The sequence below is a fragment of the Alosa alosa genome, chromosome 3 (genome assembly GCF_017589495.1).
Source record: "Alosa alosa isolate M-15738 ecotype Scorff River chromosome 3, AALO_Geno_1.1, whole genome shotgun sequence".
In the NCBI taxonomy this organism is placed as follows: Eukaryota; Metazoa; Chordata; class Actinopteri; order Clupeiformes; family Clupeidae; genus Alosa; species Alosa alosa.
The window spans coordinates 24,786,727-24,801,543 of NC_063191.1; the positions used below are offsets into that span (position 1 = coordinate 24,786,727).

A 14,817-nucleotide genomic window follows, 5' to 3' on the forward strand; every position below is an offset into this window, starting at 1 on the left:
TTCACTGTAACGGACAGAACCAAGTACTGGTCACGTTATCTTAGTCGTCAGAGTCAGAAGTTTACATACAACCTGGTTAAATATATTCAAATTCACTTTACCACTAGTCACTTAGTCCACCTACTTCTTTTTGATGACCCATAATTTCAGAACAGGATTTTTTGTAAAGGTTGTGTGATGGTGTGAAATACAGTACTTACACACATTTTAACCTTCTTAAGGTAAAATCTATTGCTAAACTGGATTAACCCCTGCAGTGCAGTCATCAAATCAGGGCTTTAGCTTTACACTGTTGATGATTACACTGATGTTACCTGGATGAGACGCTCCCTGGACTAGGAACTAAGCACCAGGTTTGGTTGACAGTTTAAACATATAGGAATGTGTGTGATGGATGAGCCTAAGACAGCCTGTTAGGAGGCTGGGAGCACCCAGACGTGACATGATAACACACACACACACACAGAGAAAGGGCAGGGAAGAGAAGGAGCAAAAATAGGACACGAGTAAAGAATGGTAAAGAAAGAGTAAGATCTGAGCTTGCTGTGTGTGTGTGTGTGTGTGTGAGAGAGAAAAAGATGGAGTTCTCCATTATCACTTAAAGTTCCTGTTCTTAATCTCTGGTATGTGTGAAATGTTTTTGTGTGCATGTGTCTCTGAATGTCTATTTGTCAGAGTGTAAGTTTGTCCTCTATATATATTTGTCTATGCATGGTCTGCAGAGGTGAGGGCATTAGGAACAAAGGTTATTTTTAACGCTGTAATTTAAGCTCTACAATGCTGACTCTGAAAGGAGGGTTAAAATCACACTGCCCCCTATAAAATCCCCCACCATGAAGAATCATTCAGTCACTAAAAGAGCACAGGGAATACCACTGACCTTCTTATCAGAAGCAGAACTGCCCTGCGATCTGGTGATGGCCATATTGGAGCAGTTCTGTAGGTTTACCCGTTTTTTGTTGTTTTTTTTTTAATCATTTTTCAATATATAGAACTAACTGGACTCGTGTTTTGGTAGGCCTATCTTGTTCAAATATTGACATCACACTGTATTTACACAATTCAATATGAGCAACATTCACATTTAAATAATTTTGTGAAAACTATTGATAAATTCAGATTATTACAATATATTCATACATTTTAGCATATAACAAGTTTAAATGGTGTGTTCAACTGCCCCATGCAAAGTTGACAGAAAGTTGATTGAAATCTGACTCATAAAAGTTGTCAGTTGACCATCTCTCTGAGTCTCATTATCAGCTGGGTCGAGCAGGGGACTGCAGAGACATTAAACAGCCTTGTTGTCAGATCTGAATGATTGGGCTTCACAGGTCCTAGGTAGGAGGCATTCCATCAGTCCCCCAATCCCAAGTTCAAAGGGCATGTCAGAAGATCACATAAACACATGGCCCATGGTCCCCCACCCAAACTGCCCCCTCAGACCAGTGTTTGAATACAATCTGAGAGAAATGTGCATTCTTTACGAAACACAAAGCCTGTAATGTTGTGGACTATTAATGTTTTTTACAAAACACAAAGCCTGTAATGTTGTGGGCTATTAATGTTTTTTACAAAACACAAAGTCTGTAATGTTGTGGACTATTAATGGTCTTTGGGTACTAGGTGCACATGCAGTAGCCTGGCTACAATACAAGTGATCAAATAGACATACTTAACCAAAATAATTAGAAGCGTTCACTAGAAAAGGTAATATTCTCACATAAAAATCAATAGGCCGGTGAACATTTTCTTCAGGCTCTTCATTCACAACTTTCTTCATGCTTTAACACCAACTCAACAGGTTTGAATTAACACGTTACCTGAAAGACTCCAGCTTACAATGAACAAAGAAAATAACAAAAACGTATATCCACAACGCCATTTTAAGTATGCCAATATTATCTGGAGACTTTTGGGGGTTCTTGCACGCATGACATGCTGTTTGAGATGCGGCATTACATTAGAGATCGGATAGTCACATATAGGCTATAACCAAAAGTCATTTGAATGCACCAATTTTGAATGTAGCATTGTAGTAATAAATAATTACATTAAACACCTATGATGCAACAAAGCCAGGAGCAATGGAAATGCCAATAGCCGCGTATTGTCCATCTTCGTCCGGCCAGGGTCAGGTCCGTAATTGTAAAAGCTGATGAGCTGCACTCTTCCTTCAAATGATCATGTACAGTCCAGGTTGTAGGCCTATTCTAAGGATGTGGTTTAGTGATGAACCTGGGTTGGTGAGTAAGTGACAACTCTTCAAGGAGAAGTGCCCTATCTATGGCTTTGTTTTGCTAAACAAGAAGAAAACAAGTTGATAGACATGTCAGTCACTCCGCTAAAAGTAGGCAGCCGGTGAAAAAAAGATTTATCTTCATGTTTTGAGCAGTTCAACACTGCTAAACAAAACAGCTAAGAAAAATGCTGTGTATGTGTGTGTGCTGTGTGAGATGTTCAGCCTTGCAGAACTTGCACAACTGAATCAGGTTTGTGGGGTTCCTTGCATGATACTTTCATTTCAGCCCACACATTTTCTACTGGATTAAGTCGAGTCACTTTATCTATTATGTCAATCTTACAAGGGGACATACAAGCAGAATGCGTACTGTATTGAACATGCCAGGCATGATCCCATAATGGCAGAAACATAATAATGAAGAGACATTGTATGTATAAAATACAAAATGTTTTATTAAAGAATCTCATATAAAATTATTCACAGTTCTTAGGTTATCCTGACACTTAAAAATGTGTCAGTATTGGCAAAACAGCTGCACATCATCGGCACCTTTCTTTGGTTATGCCAAAACACAAACAAGAAAACACAAAAACGCCTACTTCAAGCAGATCACTCAACAATCACTCAACAACTTATGATGGCTTTTTCACACAACAGATGGTTAGAATGGAGTACTGAAAGTTAAGATCGTAACTTAAAAGTGTATTACAGCTTTAATCAAAAGGCAAAGTCAACTCAGTTACTTAGGTTAGAGGTACTATCTGTATCTTGGTCATGGTCAGTTCACACAGAATAGCCAATAATTCATGCCAGTGCAATTCATAATGTCTCAAAATGTATCAGGATGCATATTTACAAACGGTAACTCTATCAAAGAGTCCAGTGTTGGGAAGCAGTAGTGCACTGGTAGCATCGACGTCCTGTGGGGCTAGTGCCAACAGGGGACCCAGGTCCTGGGGAGACCACTTCCTGTCTCTTCCCCCCACCCAGGATCTAGGTTCTAGGAGTCTAAGTTCTCTTCGGCTTGGTGTTGTCATGTCTCTCTCTCATTAGTGAACTCTGTCTGCACTGGATCCTTCCCCTCCACTTCCTGGAGAGGACTTTCTTCCGTTCCATCCGTCTCGTTCCCGTTTCCGCTCCCAGCACCGCCAGTACCCTCCATTGTCTTGCGCTAATTGCAACAAAGGCAGACCACAAATGTACTGAGTGGGATAACGAAAACCAGGAATGCAAAGCAAATACCTGTACTGACAGGAAACTAGATGGATAAAGACATCCACTGTTGTTATATATACTGCTGATGGGGTAACACCTGAAAAAGTCACCATTCTTTCTAAGAACGGAAAACATCCAAATGAATTAAATCCCCTACCCATTTCTCATGCATTAATGCCCTTGGAATGGTGTTATCTGTACATCCTTGTGACTCGTCATGTCATTTCATAGGGTAATAATGCATAAAGGTAGAAGCCATAAGGGATGCACAATATTATTCGGCAAACCCTGTTTGGGTTTCAGAGGAAGCACAATACAAATCTGTTCAAGCAGGATGAGATCTACATTTTTATGTGAAAATGTGATATGCCAATTGTCAAAATTTCAAATGTCAATTGCATATTTTTTGCCTACACTATTGGTATCCGCCAAAATGAGTCTGAAGATATCGGCATATCGAATATTGGCAGAAATCCAATATTGTGCATAAGCCTTAAAGTGTAAGTTCAGTGTAAATTGACCCATAGTCCTGTTGTTCCAGCTCATCACATGCAGCCCATAGAAAAAAGAATGAGACAATTTGGGACAACATGGGCCAAGTTATGGACAGGCAGCTTAAAGCAGACCCATGGGCCAAGTTATGGACAGGCAGCTTAAAGCAGACCCATGGGCCAAGTTATGGACAGGCAGCTTAAAGCAGACCTATGGGGCATTAAAACTGAAACTGAAAGTAACTCCCCACTGCCCCATGGGTCTGCTTTAAGCTGCCTGTCCATAACTTGGCCTATGTTGTCCCAAATTGTCTCATTCTTTTTCCGATGGGCTGCATGTGGTGAGCTTATACAACAGGGCTATGGGTCATTTTACACCGAACTTACACTTTAATGACATAATAAGCAAGACTTACTTTCCGACAGTACACATGCAGCACACATACAGCAAGTGCCGCTATCAGGATGAAGATGACCCCGATTGGTACCCCAATGGTCACATTGTGTTCTCCCGTGCTTGGGCTGACTGAACAAATATTAAAGACATTATGTTAAATGTTAGAACACATTCAGGATCAGACTGTGCATAATGTCCATAGTAATTACTAACTGTTAATACAGACCCTTTCAACTGCCTAAATAAACATGTAGGTTCCGACTGCATTTCCGGTGGCACAGAAATAAAAACATTGAACTAATGGTAACTATGGGACAAACAATAATAATAATTTTAAAAAAGTTTTAAAGTTGAGATTTTATAGAGCTTAACGCTACAGCCTGATTCATTTTCATTTTAAAGTATCAGCGTTGGTTTTGCATGTTTCAACCGGAAAGCCGCTGGGAACAGATAAAAAAGGGTCTATATTTTAGTTAGAAATTGGATTAAAACAGTGATTACTTCAGTACTCAGCCAGCCAAAGACACACAGATGCATATTTCTGCATCTGTCATATAAATGCATGGTGACGAAGGAATATTCAGAGTAAACTGTCTTATCTCCTCAATGCCTGTAGCTGTATTTTGTTAGGTTAAAAAAACAAATTACAGTGGGCCTACCTTTTCATTAGGGTAGAGTATCATTAGGGTAAATCAGTGTCAATATGATTATCGGAACGTCACATATTACCAACCGTCACGTATGAACCTCTTACGTGTATGTGTCACTTAATATTCATTTCTATACAAACCAAGACGGCGGATTCCTAAAGAAACGCAAGCACCCACACCATAAGTTTATCTAAATTAGCTATGTACCAAAAATTACATTTTACCGTGACTCGAAGAGCTTTAAACAGTGTTGTAAGGCTGCGTGTAGCCTACAAATCCGCTTGTGGCTCCAGTGGAATTTTGAATTGCGACGAGAATTCTCAGGCTAACCCAGCGTTTCTCAAACTGTGGGTCGTGACCCACTACTGGACCCTACTACTAATTTGAGTTAAATGTCCAGTTACAAGGCAAAGACAAGCACCTACCTCACCTAGCAAATAAGATTACTACATTCACCAAAAAAACTTGAGTATGGGACAGGCGCCTCGATCGCGACAGCCTTTGAGATTTCTGAGCGAAATCGCTGAAACGTCTGATTGGGAGGCACTCTTGTGATCCCAGGTATTAAACAGTAGGTCTACATCACATCCCTGCAAAGTTTATTTAAAAAATATTTCCCAACCAGCAGTGCTCAGTATGACTGGATTATGGATCCATTTAATGCAGCATGTTGGCATTTCATTGAATATACTGTGCTGTAAAATGCCCTATGCTTCCTAATATGTTGCTGGAAAACAGAAATATGTGTGTTATGTATTTATTTATTATTATATGTGCAGCACCAGCTGATTTTAACTCTGTTGAAGAGGATATATTTAGAACTTGTCATTATTTCAATAAATTTGACAATTTTAAGCTTGACCTACCACTTTCTTAGAGCGATGAGGGACAGGTGGGGCTCGAGAATGCCCCCTTGATCAAAGTGGGGAATGAAAGAAAAAGTTTGAGAACCACTGATCTAGTTTGTTAACTACCACAGTCACGAGTTGGCTCGCGATAGTCTGTCATTTTTAAAAAGTGGGTCCCCAGAAAAAAAGTTTGAGAAACACTGGGCTAACCGTTGATGTGCCGTAAGAAAGGTTGGGAATAAGTACCCACCAGCCCAGCACTAAAATCTGAGCGTGGTAAACAAAATCGGATATTTCAGGCAGTAAAAGCCCCGGTAAGAACCAAACTATTTTGTTCAAATCTACACTATGGCTACTGAAAAATGTAAGGTTCATTTAGCAAATGTTATTTTGTTATTTTCGAACAACTACGCTACACCATTGCCATGTCACATTCCATTTCACTTCAGAAAGCCATTCATCGGGTCAAAGTCCTTATTCTTCCTGAAGAAAGTTTCCACTGAACAAATCTTGTCACTGCCATAAACGTAAACAAAACCAACACAGTATCGACACAATGACCCAGCCAGAACTGTGTGGGTGTTAGTGTAGCTTGGGGCCTTGTTCAGTCCCTTTCAATCTAGCCTGCCAGCAAGTATTTCTACTGCATGTTGATTTAACCTGCATGTTTGTGCATGAAGGCCACTGCCCAAACCTAATTGAGTCACCACTCAAGAATAAAGGTAGCCAGATGTCCAGGCTCAAGTGTTTTAATAACCCGATTTTGTTTTTCATTTGCATCTTCATCATACATAAAATAGTTTTCCTACATGGTATTAAGTGCATCCTGAGATTGAGGAGGAAATACTAGTCACACTGTAGGGGAGACCGGGGTTGGTTGTCAGTCACAATTTTTACTCATGCATGAATTGCTCAAATTGCTTTCATTGAAATGAAAGCTTGGGGTCTTGGCTTGAAATGTGTATAATTTGTACTTTTAGAATGTATTGTAACAGGGAGCAATTAACCATCAAAGACACTCTGACACAATGTGACAATCAACCCCATTACGGGGTTGGTTGTCACAGGGTATGGGGTTGGTTGTCCCTATAGAGTTTCAATAGGATTTCAGTGATAAAATGGGATCTCAAAAAATGATGTGTAACGTTTTAGTTTTTTAAGCTAGAAACTGCAAATAAGTTTTAATATGAATACCACCCCTATGATAGTTGTCATCAATGCCCCTTATGTTTAAACAATGGGATTAAAGGAGATGATCAGTTACTTGAATTGTCTACTGTGTTGAGAAATAAAATGAAATCATTTTCAGTGCTAAAACCTCTTTATTATCATGTAAGTAGCAAACAAAGTTGCAAACACAGTGACAACTGTGTCACAGTGACAACAAACACATGTGACAACCAACCCCACGAGCTATGTGACAACCATCCCCAACTGACCTCTTGACAAAGATGTTAACCTAGCTGCCACATGACTTTAACTTGATAGCTAAAATATGACTAAAAATAAAGCTACTACCTTTGGCTTTTTAATGAGTGTTTTGTTTTTGAACTACTATCCTACAAGCTCTCAATACAAAAACAACACCAACATGAAAATTTACTCTGACCCATGAAATTTAAAAATTGTCTCCTCACCTCAATGCTGTGTGTCTGCTCAGCAAAATGTCTAGTGCAAATGAGTAAGCTATCAACGGGTAACAGTTTGATATCAAAATTTTACCACAGCATCACCTAGTGTGCCTGGAATAAGCAATGTGACAACCAACCCGTGAGACAACCAGCCCCGGTCTCCCCTACTGGCCAGCTTTTAACTATTGTGATGAAATCACCCTTTAAATAACCCTTTCATTTGGTAAGTGATAGCTGCTTTGAACTTATGAATCAATAGTATCTGTTTCCAACTAATTGTATATCTGTTGTGACACTTACTTGTAATCTCAGAGCAGTTTATTGTGATGGTCTGACCAGGTATCTCAAGAACACACTCCGCATATCCCCTGGACTCCTTCAGGTTACTTGTCAAATTGTAGAGTAGGGAGGAAGCATCTCTGTGGCTACTGAATGGAACACTTGGGATACGCTGACTATCTCGCTGCCAATAGATCTTGCCCTTTGGGTATCCACCACTTGCCTCACAAACCAGCTCTCCAGATGATGATTTATTAGTACAAGAAGCTGCATAATTTGCTGTTGAGAGACATGGTTAACAGAAATCAGAGCAGAGCAAAATGAAGGCAAAACATAGGTGAGATAGAAACAATGATGAATGTGCTGACGGAGGTACATGGGTAATTCTTCTACTATGGTACTTTTCTTGTCCTTGGAAGAAATAAGAAAAACTAAAAAACATGATGATTCATATGATTCTTCTTTTTTTTGTTTTAGTCGCACTTACTTGTATTATAAAAATAATCAATGCATAATCATTATTTTTTATATATAGCCTAATGAGGTAATTGCTGCATTGTAGACTAATAGAGAGTAATACAGCGAGTGAGGATTATTTAATTAATTATTTATTTAGTTAATGTGGGTTTATTTGTTTTCGGGACACCTCTCACTGCCCAGTAGCCTAGGCTATTTAGATAGTAGGCCTACATTTATAGGAAATAAACCAAACTAACAGTGACATATTTAATTTAAAGGAGGTTTAAGATCCAAAGTCTGCCTTAGGGACAGAGGCAAAACAGTAAAAACACTGCATAAAAAGCCTCATATTACATAAAAAGAATGATTGAGCATTGATTATTTTTATATAATACAAGTGTGACAAAAACAAAAAAGAAGAATCATATGAATCATCATGAATCAGAATATGCAGCATGCCTAAACGGGAATATCAAGGGAATATTAACTGATGTAAACACTACATTTGCAATATTGTCTTATTATGATGGGCAGAACAAAAAATACTTTAACAACTTTTATTTACTCACCCATAACTTTAAGGTTGATCGTCTGATGCGTCCGGTAAGGCTTAAAAGTACTGCATGTATACTGTCCTTCGTCTGCAACAGTAACTCCAAACAACTGTAAGGAGCAATTTCCTGTCTCGCTTCTGAAGAGGTGAGTCCTGTTTGTGAATTGAGGATCACCTGCGCTATCTTTGTCTGCGGTGTATTCATGGCAGACAAGTGTCTCTGTCTTTTTCTTTGTCTCCCAAACAATTCTCCCCCTGTTCTCTCCACAGCTACAGGGTAAAAGGACATTCATTCCAACAAATGTCTGGACAGTGGACTGGTTGGCAAGGCATCCTTAAAACAGAGGGGTGGGAACGGTTAGTTTAATGTCACCATATAAGAGGACATAATATTAGCATAATTAGTTTGATTCATTTGGAATGCTCAGGGCCGGCGGAAGGCATGGGCATTCTGGGCAATTGCCCTGGGGGCCAAACTATCAGGGACGCCACAGCGCAGCGAGCTATAGGCTACAATACTGAACACACATTGATTGTCAAATAATGGCATAGTCAGAGACGGTTTAAATGCGGGAGCAGTAAACAATTCATTTTCAGTGAGATCGGTTAAATAACAGTCATGAATGAGACGTTCAAAGCATAGTGCTGCAGAATACAGAAAAGTGCACAGGTTGAAAAACTTTTCTCCCGCGGATGGGTGCTGATCTTCAGCCTGAATCGACAGGTTGCTAGCAGTGGAACGTCTGGCTCATCAGGCTAGTGGAACGTAGCAGAGGGACAACAATGTAATAAGGTAGCCTAAAATCTGAATCTCACCATGTCACCGAAACAGGGGAACAATGAGCTCGTTTCCCCGCAATAAGATGCTAATGCGGGGTGATATGAGATAGCGACACTTAGTGCGTTCCTAATGTATCCCAGCGACACTAATGTGCGTTCCTAGTGTTAAATGCACCTAACAGACGGCATCATATTAAATAGGTAGTCCGATTTCTGTATAATAGCCTGTAATAATAATAATAATATGTATATGTTACGTGAAAAGCCTAATTTTAGGCTACCATTTCCGTGAGGCCTGGTCGCAATTGTACAAAAAAAATGTTTCTAATTTTCCATGCGGTCCAGTAGCGCTGTAGCAACGTTTGCTCCCCCACATTGAAACCAGCCCGACCTGCACGCTGCAGCCAGGGGCTTCCGCAAAAGCACGGAAAGTGAGCATTTCGCCCAGGGCAGCCTTCCGCCGGCCCTGGGAATACTTCAATCAGAGCCAATGAGTTGCGCCTATGAGACTAGCCTAGGTAGGCTTTGACACTTTTTTCTGCAACTTTAATTTTACATGGGGAAGTACCCTACGAAGGCAGGGCGCAGAGCATTGAACTGTAATGGACTGAGCATTGCGTTACGACTACAGCCTATGGTACGGTCCCGCGTCTGCGTCCCGCGCACGCGGCACTGGTGAGCGCGTGACGAGAATTGCGTAATTTTTACAGCATGCGTCGCGTCTTTGAGTCGACCGAAATGTAAGACCGTGCGTCAAAGTGACGCGTAGACTACGCATGTGTGAAACGGAACTGCCGCTGCCACTGCGTTATCTCCAGTGTGATCTCCGCCTTATTTTCCAAAATTCCTGTCACATTGGTGTGGTGGTACAACCAGAATATTTTTAATATTTAGATTTTTATACAGTCTATGATATTTAGCCTACTTACCGATGAGCAATCCAGTGAGAAATGTAACAATCCTGAGCCACATCACAGTGCACCTCGTCATTACGGAGTAGCCTACAGAAATTATTTGGTCTAACTTCGTTACATTCGTAGTCTTGCCTAAACTGTATTCTATTAACTGAATACTCTACACATTCTGGTTCTGTCCAAAGCAAATGTCTAAGCCGCCGGTCCTCATCCGCGCTCTTTTACTTGACACATCTGTGACAGCATGAGCAACCTAATGCAATACTTTCGCTACTTGCACTGTAGGCTAGTGTGAGAAGTGAAATCTTAGCTTGCCTTTTTAACATCGCCTACAGTACACCAATTGGGGGCGTGCCTCTCGGTGGTGAGAGTTCACAAAACTATGTCTTTGCAGAGCCAATAAGCGCACGTGTTTTTACAGTTTTTTTTACAAACATTACTTTACTGAACACCATTCAGTAATTGTGTATAGGATGTAAATTATAGGCTATAATACATATACACCCAGCTGCCCTCCCCCCTATCAAAGCACACACACACACACACACACACACACACACACACAAATATACAGTAATTGCTTTCTTTGGCAAAATTACACACTTTTTCAAGTGTTCACAAGTGGACGTTGTATTTTACTTTTTTTTTTTTTTTATATTTTTGGCTGTAAAATACTGTATTCACAACAGCATTTCAATATTGCTTACATGTTTACTGTGTATATTTCAACTTCTCTCTGTAGATGACTTTCACTTGATGGTAATATAGGCCTACTGTACATAGAAGCCCATGAAAGACAGAAGAGCTTTAGGTTTTGAGCAACAGCGTGTAGGCTACATGATGCAAAACAGTGGCATGTCGTCGGTCGGGCACACCTAAAATATTTTCGAATTTCACGGCTACTTCGTCTGTTCTTATCATTTTAATCTGCTGCGCTGCGGTGTCAACACAATCTAACCATTAGGCTATAGCTTATCCTAACAAGCCAAACATTTAAAGATTTTAATCACCCCCAACATGAATATCTTACCTAAGGCACTCCTTAGGCCTACTCCTTACTTTTACAACTCACTTTACATGTTGCAACGGTTGAGCGTTTGTTTTCTACTGTTAACGGGCGAAAACACCCATCAGGTCCTCAATGCTAACACGGCAGTTGAATGGCGTACTGTCTTTTGAAAGAGTTGACAGAACCATTATGAAATTGTTTCCATGTTTGCATCCAAAAATCCAAGCCCCGTCGTCTTGCATTGTATCCTCACATACCCGTCAATCGCAGCAGCGCGCATTATGGACTCGCCATCGGAGACGATGAAATGACTGTTTGCGCAACAAATTAATAATAATAATAATAATACATTTGATTTATAATGCACTTTTCATCAGAAGATCTCAAAGTGCTACAGGTTAAAAACACACACACACAAAAAGGTGAGCAGTTTAAGGAAAAAGGAAAAAAAGGTGAGGAGGGAAACCTTGTACTCAATCCTAGTGGAGACGGGAAGCCAGTGGAGTGAGTGGAGAATGGGGGTAATGTGCTCATGTTTCCGCACTCTCATCAGGATCCTAGCTGCAGAGTTTTGGCTGCAGACTCTTACCAGGGATCCCAATGAGAAGTGTGTTACAGTAGTCCAGTCTGGAGGAGACAAAGACATGAACCAACTTTTCAGCATCTGAGAGGGAGAGAATGGGGCGGAGTTTGGAAATGTTATGGAGGTGGTAGAATGAGGTCTGGCAGAGGTGATTCATATGGGCTTCAAAAGTGAGTTGGGAGTCCATTTTTACACCAAGATCTGTGACTGTTGATGAGAGGGGGATGTTGAAGCGTTGGAGTATGGATGATGATTTGGTCTGGTGAGGAGTGCCAATTAGTATGGCTTCAGTTTTGGAGCTGTTTAGTTGGAGGAAGTTGTGCTCCATCCATACCTTTATCTCCTCCAGACAGTTGGTGAGTTTTGATGGGGATGACTGTGAGGATGGGGTTGCAGCTGTGGCATTTACATAGAGCTGTGTGTCATCAGCATAGCAGTGGAATGAAATTTTGTGACGGCTGATGATTTGCCCATGGGGGGTGAGGTAGAGGATGAAGAGGAGGGGGCCAAGGACTGGCCCCTGGGGGACACCGCAGGTGACTGTGTGTGGATTTGATTTGGAGTGGCCCAGGGAGATATTCTGTCCGGTTTGTGAGGTATGATTTGAACCAACTGCGAACACACAAACACGATCACGTTAATTTTGAGAGCACTATAGGTCACTCTAGGCTACACTGATAGGCTACAGACCAACAGTAGCCTAAGAGTAGTGTTTTACATTTCCATGGCATTTGTACCCCACCTGTCATGTCTCTGCGCCCCTCACTTTTACTGGGTTGAGGCCACGTAAAATCTCACATACCTTAATTATAATTTCTAGCTACGCCCGTGATGCAACATGTCATGTTATGACAAAAGTGTGTACAATGTGAGACGAATGAGATGTGTTTATGCCATAAATGCTGTGTTTCATTTTGCTGGAGATTTGAGGCATTTTGCATTTTGTATGAGCAGTAGTGGGATTTGTGTGTAGCGTTTTGAAAATAGACATGTAGAGCTTTGGAAATGTGGGTAGAAGCTGCAGAAAACTGTCATCTTTGTGTGTGCATGTTTTCCTTTCTTGTGCCCCAAAGTAGCGATAGTCTCAAAGTATTTGCGATCAAAATGACATAATGACATGTTCTCCTATAACTTGGTCATCTGGCTATACATTTCCCAATAAAGTTTACGTAAGTCATCTTTGATGATGAAGACTGTTAGCCCTCAATATTCTTAAATACCCCAAATTCTTACAGTTTTTCACAATTGCTAAAACACACTTTTTTTCAAAACTACACATACAAATCCCAAATCTCAGACTACATTCCCAAAACCTTTGTCAACCAAAACTGAACAATCGCCTCATAACGAGTTACCTGTGCTCAAAACCAAACACTGTCTTCAGATCATCTCAAGCTGTCAAAATGAAAATACTGCTGAGCACTGCAGTCATTAGACACTGCATCAAAAAATGGAAAACAGTGTTCAGGATACCTCATATAGCTCCAGGAGAAATGTTCATTGTTTACAATAGGCTACAGGAAATGCACTTTGCATCTTAAAAACAAAACAAAACAAAGTAAAAAGATTTAATAACACAGTGGATTCAACATTTACTCTAACTCCAGTAAACATAAAGTATTGAGAATGTGAGTTGTGTTTACAGTTTTGAGAAAAGGGTGGAAGCTTTCATAATGTGTGTTTTAGCAATTGTGAAAAAACTGCTGAAAGACAGGCATTTCATACTGTAAATGAAAAGTATATTGCAGTCTACAATGTTCTGTCCATTGTTGTTACCTGTTTACACTCTGAACTAGCTTGGTTGTGTCACATTATTTGAAACAAGTGTGATCAATTTTGAGTAGTTGTGTTTAACTTATGACATCCATGCTCTATTTCTGTTTACCTTTTACCACTTGTGATACCATTATGCATTACAAGTGCATCACAATGTCTTAATGCATGGAAATGTGTTTAGAATTTTGCAAAAGTCTATGAGATCTGCAAATTGTGTTTTATATGTGAAACTGTAAAACTGGAGTTTAGTGTTTTATAGCCCAAATAGGGCTTGTTATAGTTGTTGCCAATATTTGGTTATAGGTCATCCCCAAACAAAAGTAGGGTAGGCTTCAGTATCTCCTATTGTGATTCATGTTTTGTCGTTATTTAGTGCAAAAGTTATAATAATTAATTCATTATGAATGAATGATGAACTGGAATGTGTCCATCAGCCTAGGCCTAGCCTACTTGTCATATCATCTCCTTAATTCATGAAGCCCTAGACTTTTTTTTCGTATCCTATAGCATTATGTGTATTTTTATGTATTTATTTTATTATTATAGCCTAAAATATTAGCTAAGCACTGTTTCAGATTTGGTCAAATTCCGAAAATTCTGAACCAGTTCAATTAACTGTAAACGAACGTTAGGTGGCACCAAACTTCAAGGAATCAGCTGTTTGGTGTGTATAGTGCAATAGAAAAGCAATGCATCTTTGGAGTGATAGAACAGTGTAGGCTACTTTTTCTGTATCATGGCAAAGATTGACAACTAATGGACGTTATGATTAGTCCATATGGACTAACTAAAGTGGACGTTATGATGCCGTTGCGCTGGAAATAATTGTAATAATAATTTGTATTTGATAGATAGATAGATAGATAGATAGATACTTTGTTGATCTCCAAGGTGGAAATTCTTTTTCAAGGGTAAATTATGCTGCTTTTATAACGTGCATATTGATGTATGTCTGTACATCCGCGCGCGCGTGTGTGTATGAGAGAG

At 40.0% G+C, this 14,817-nt stretch overlaps 1 protein-coding gene across 1 annotated transcript; it reads right to left on the reverse strand.

Moving 5' to 3' along the window:
- Window positions 1-2,675: 2,675 nt before the first annotated feature.
- On the reverse strand, window positions 2,676-10,736 carry si:dkey-192g7.3 (cell surface glycoprotein CD200 receptor 1-B). The gene is made up of 5 exons (XM_048238703.1): window positions 10,478-10,736; window positions 8,785-9,102; window positions 7,778-8,035; window positions 4,368-4,477; window positions 2,676-3,416 (listed from the first exon to the last, which is right to left on the reverse strand). The coding sequence occupies exons 1-5, from the start codon at window positions 10,536-10,538 to the stop codon at window positions 3,279-3,281; spliced, it is 885 nt and encodes a 294-aa protein (XP_048094660.1). The 5' UTR covers window positions 10,539-10,736; the 3' UTR covers window positions 2,676-3,278.
- Between the last annotated feature and the right edge of the window lie 4,081 nt (window positions 10,737-14,817).

Bases quoted from the DNA above. Each gene is read 5' to 3' on its own strand.
- si:dkey-192g7.3 (XM_048238703.1), bottom strand. From the start codon at position 10,538: ATGACGAGGTGCACTGTGATGTGGCTCAGGATTGTTACATTTCTCACT. The intron at 9,103-10,477 runs GTAAGTAGGCTA...CTCTGTTTTAAG, and splicing joins TCTCACTGGATTGCTCATCG to GATGCCTTGCCAACCAGTCC. The intron at 8,036-8,784 runs GTGAGTAAATAA...GTCTCTCAACAG, and splicing joins GATCAACCTTAAAGTTATGG to CAAATTATGCAGCTTCTTGT.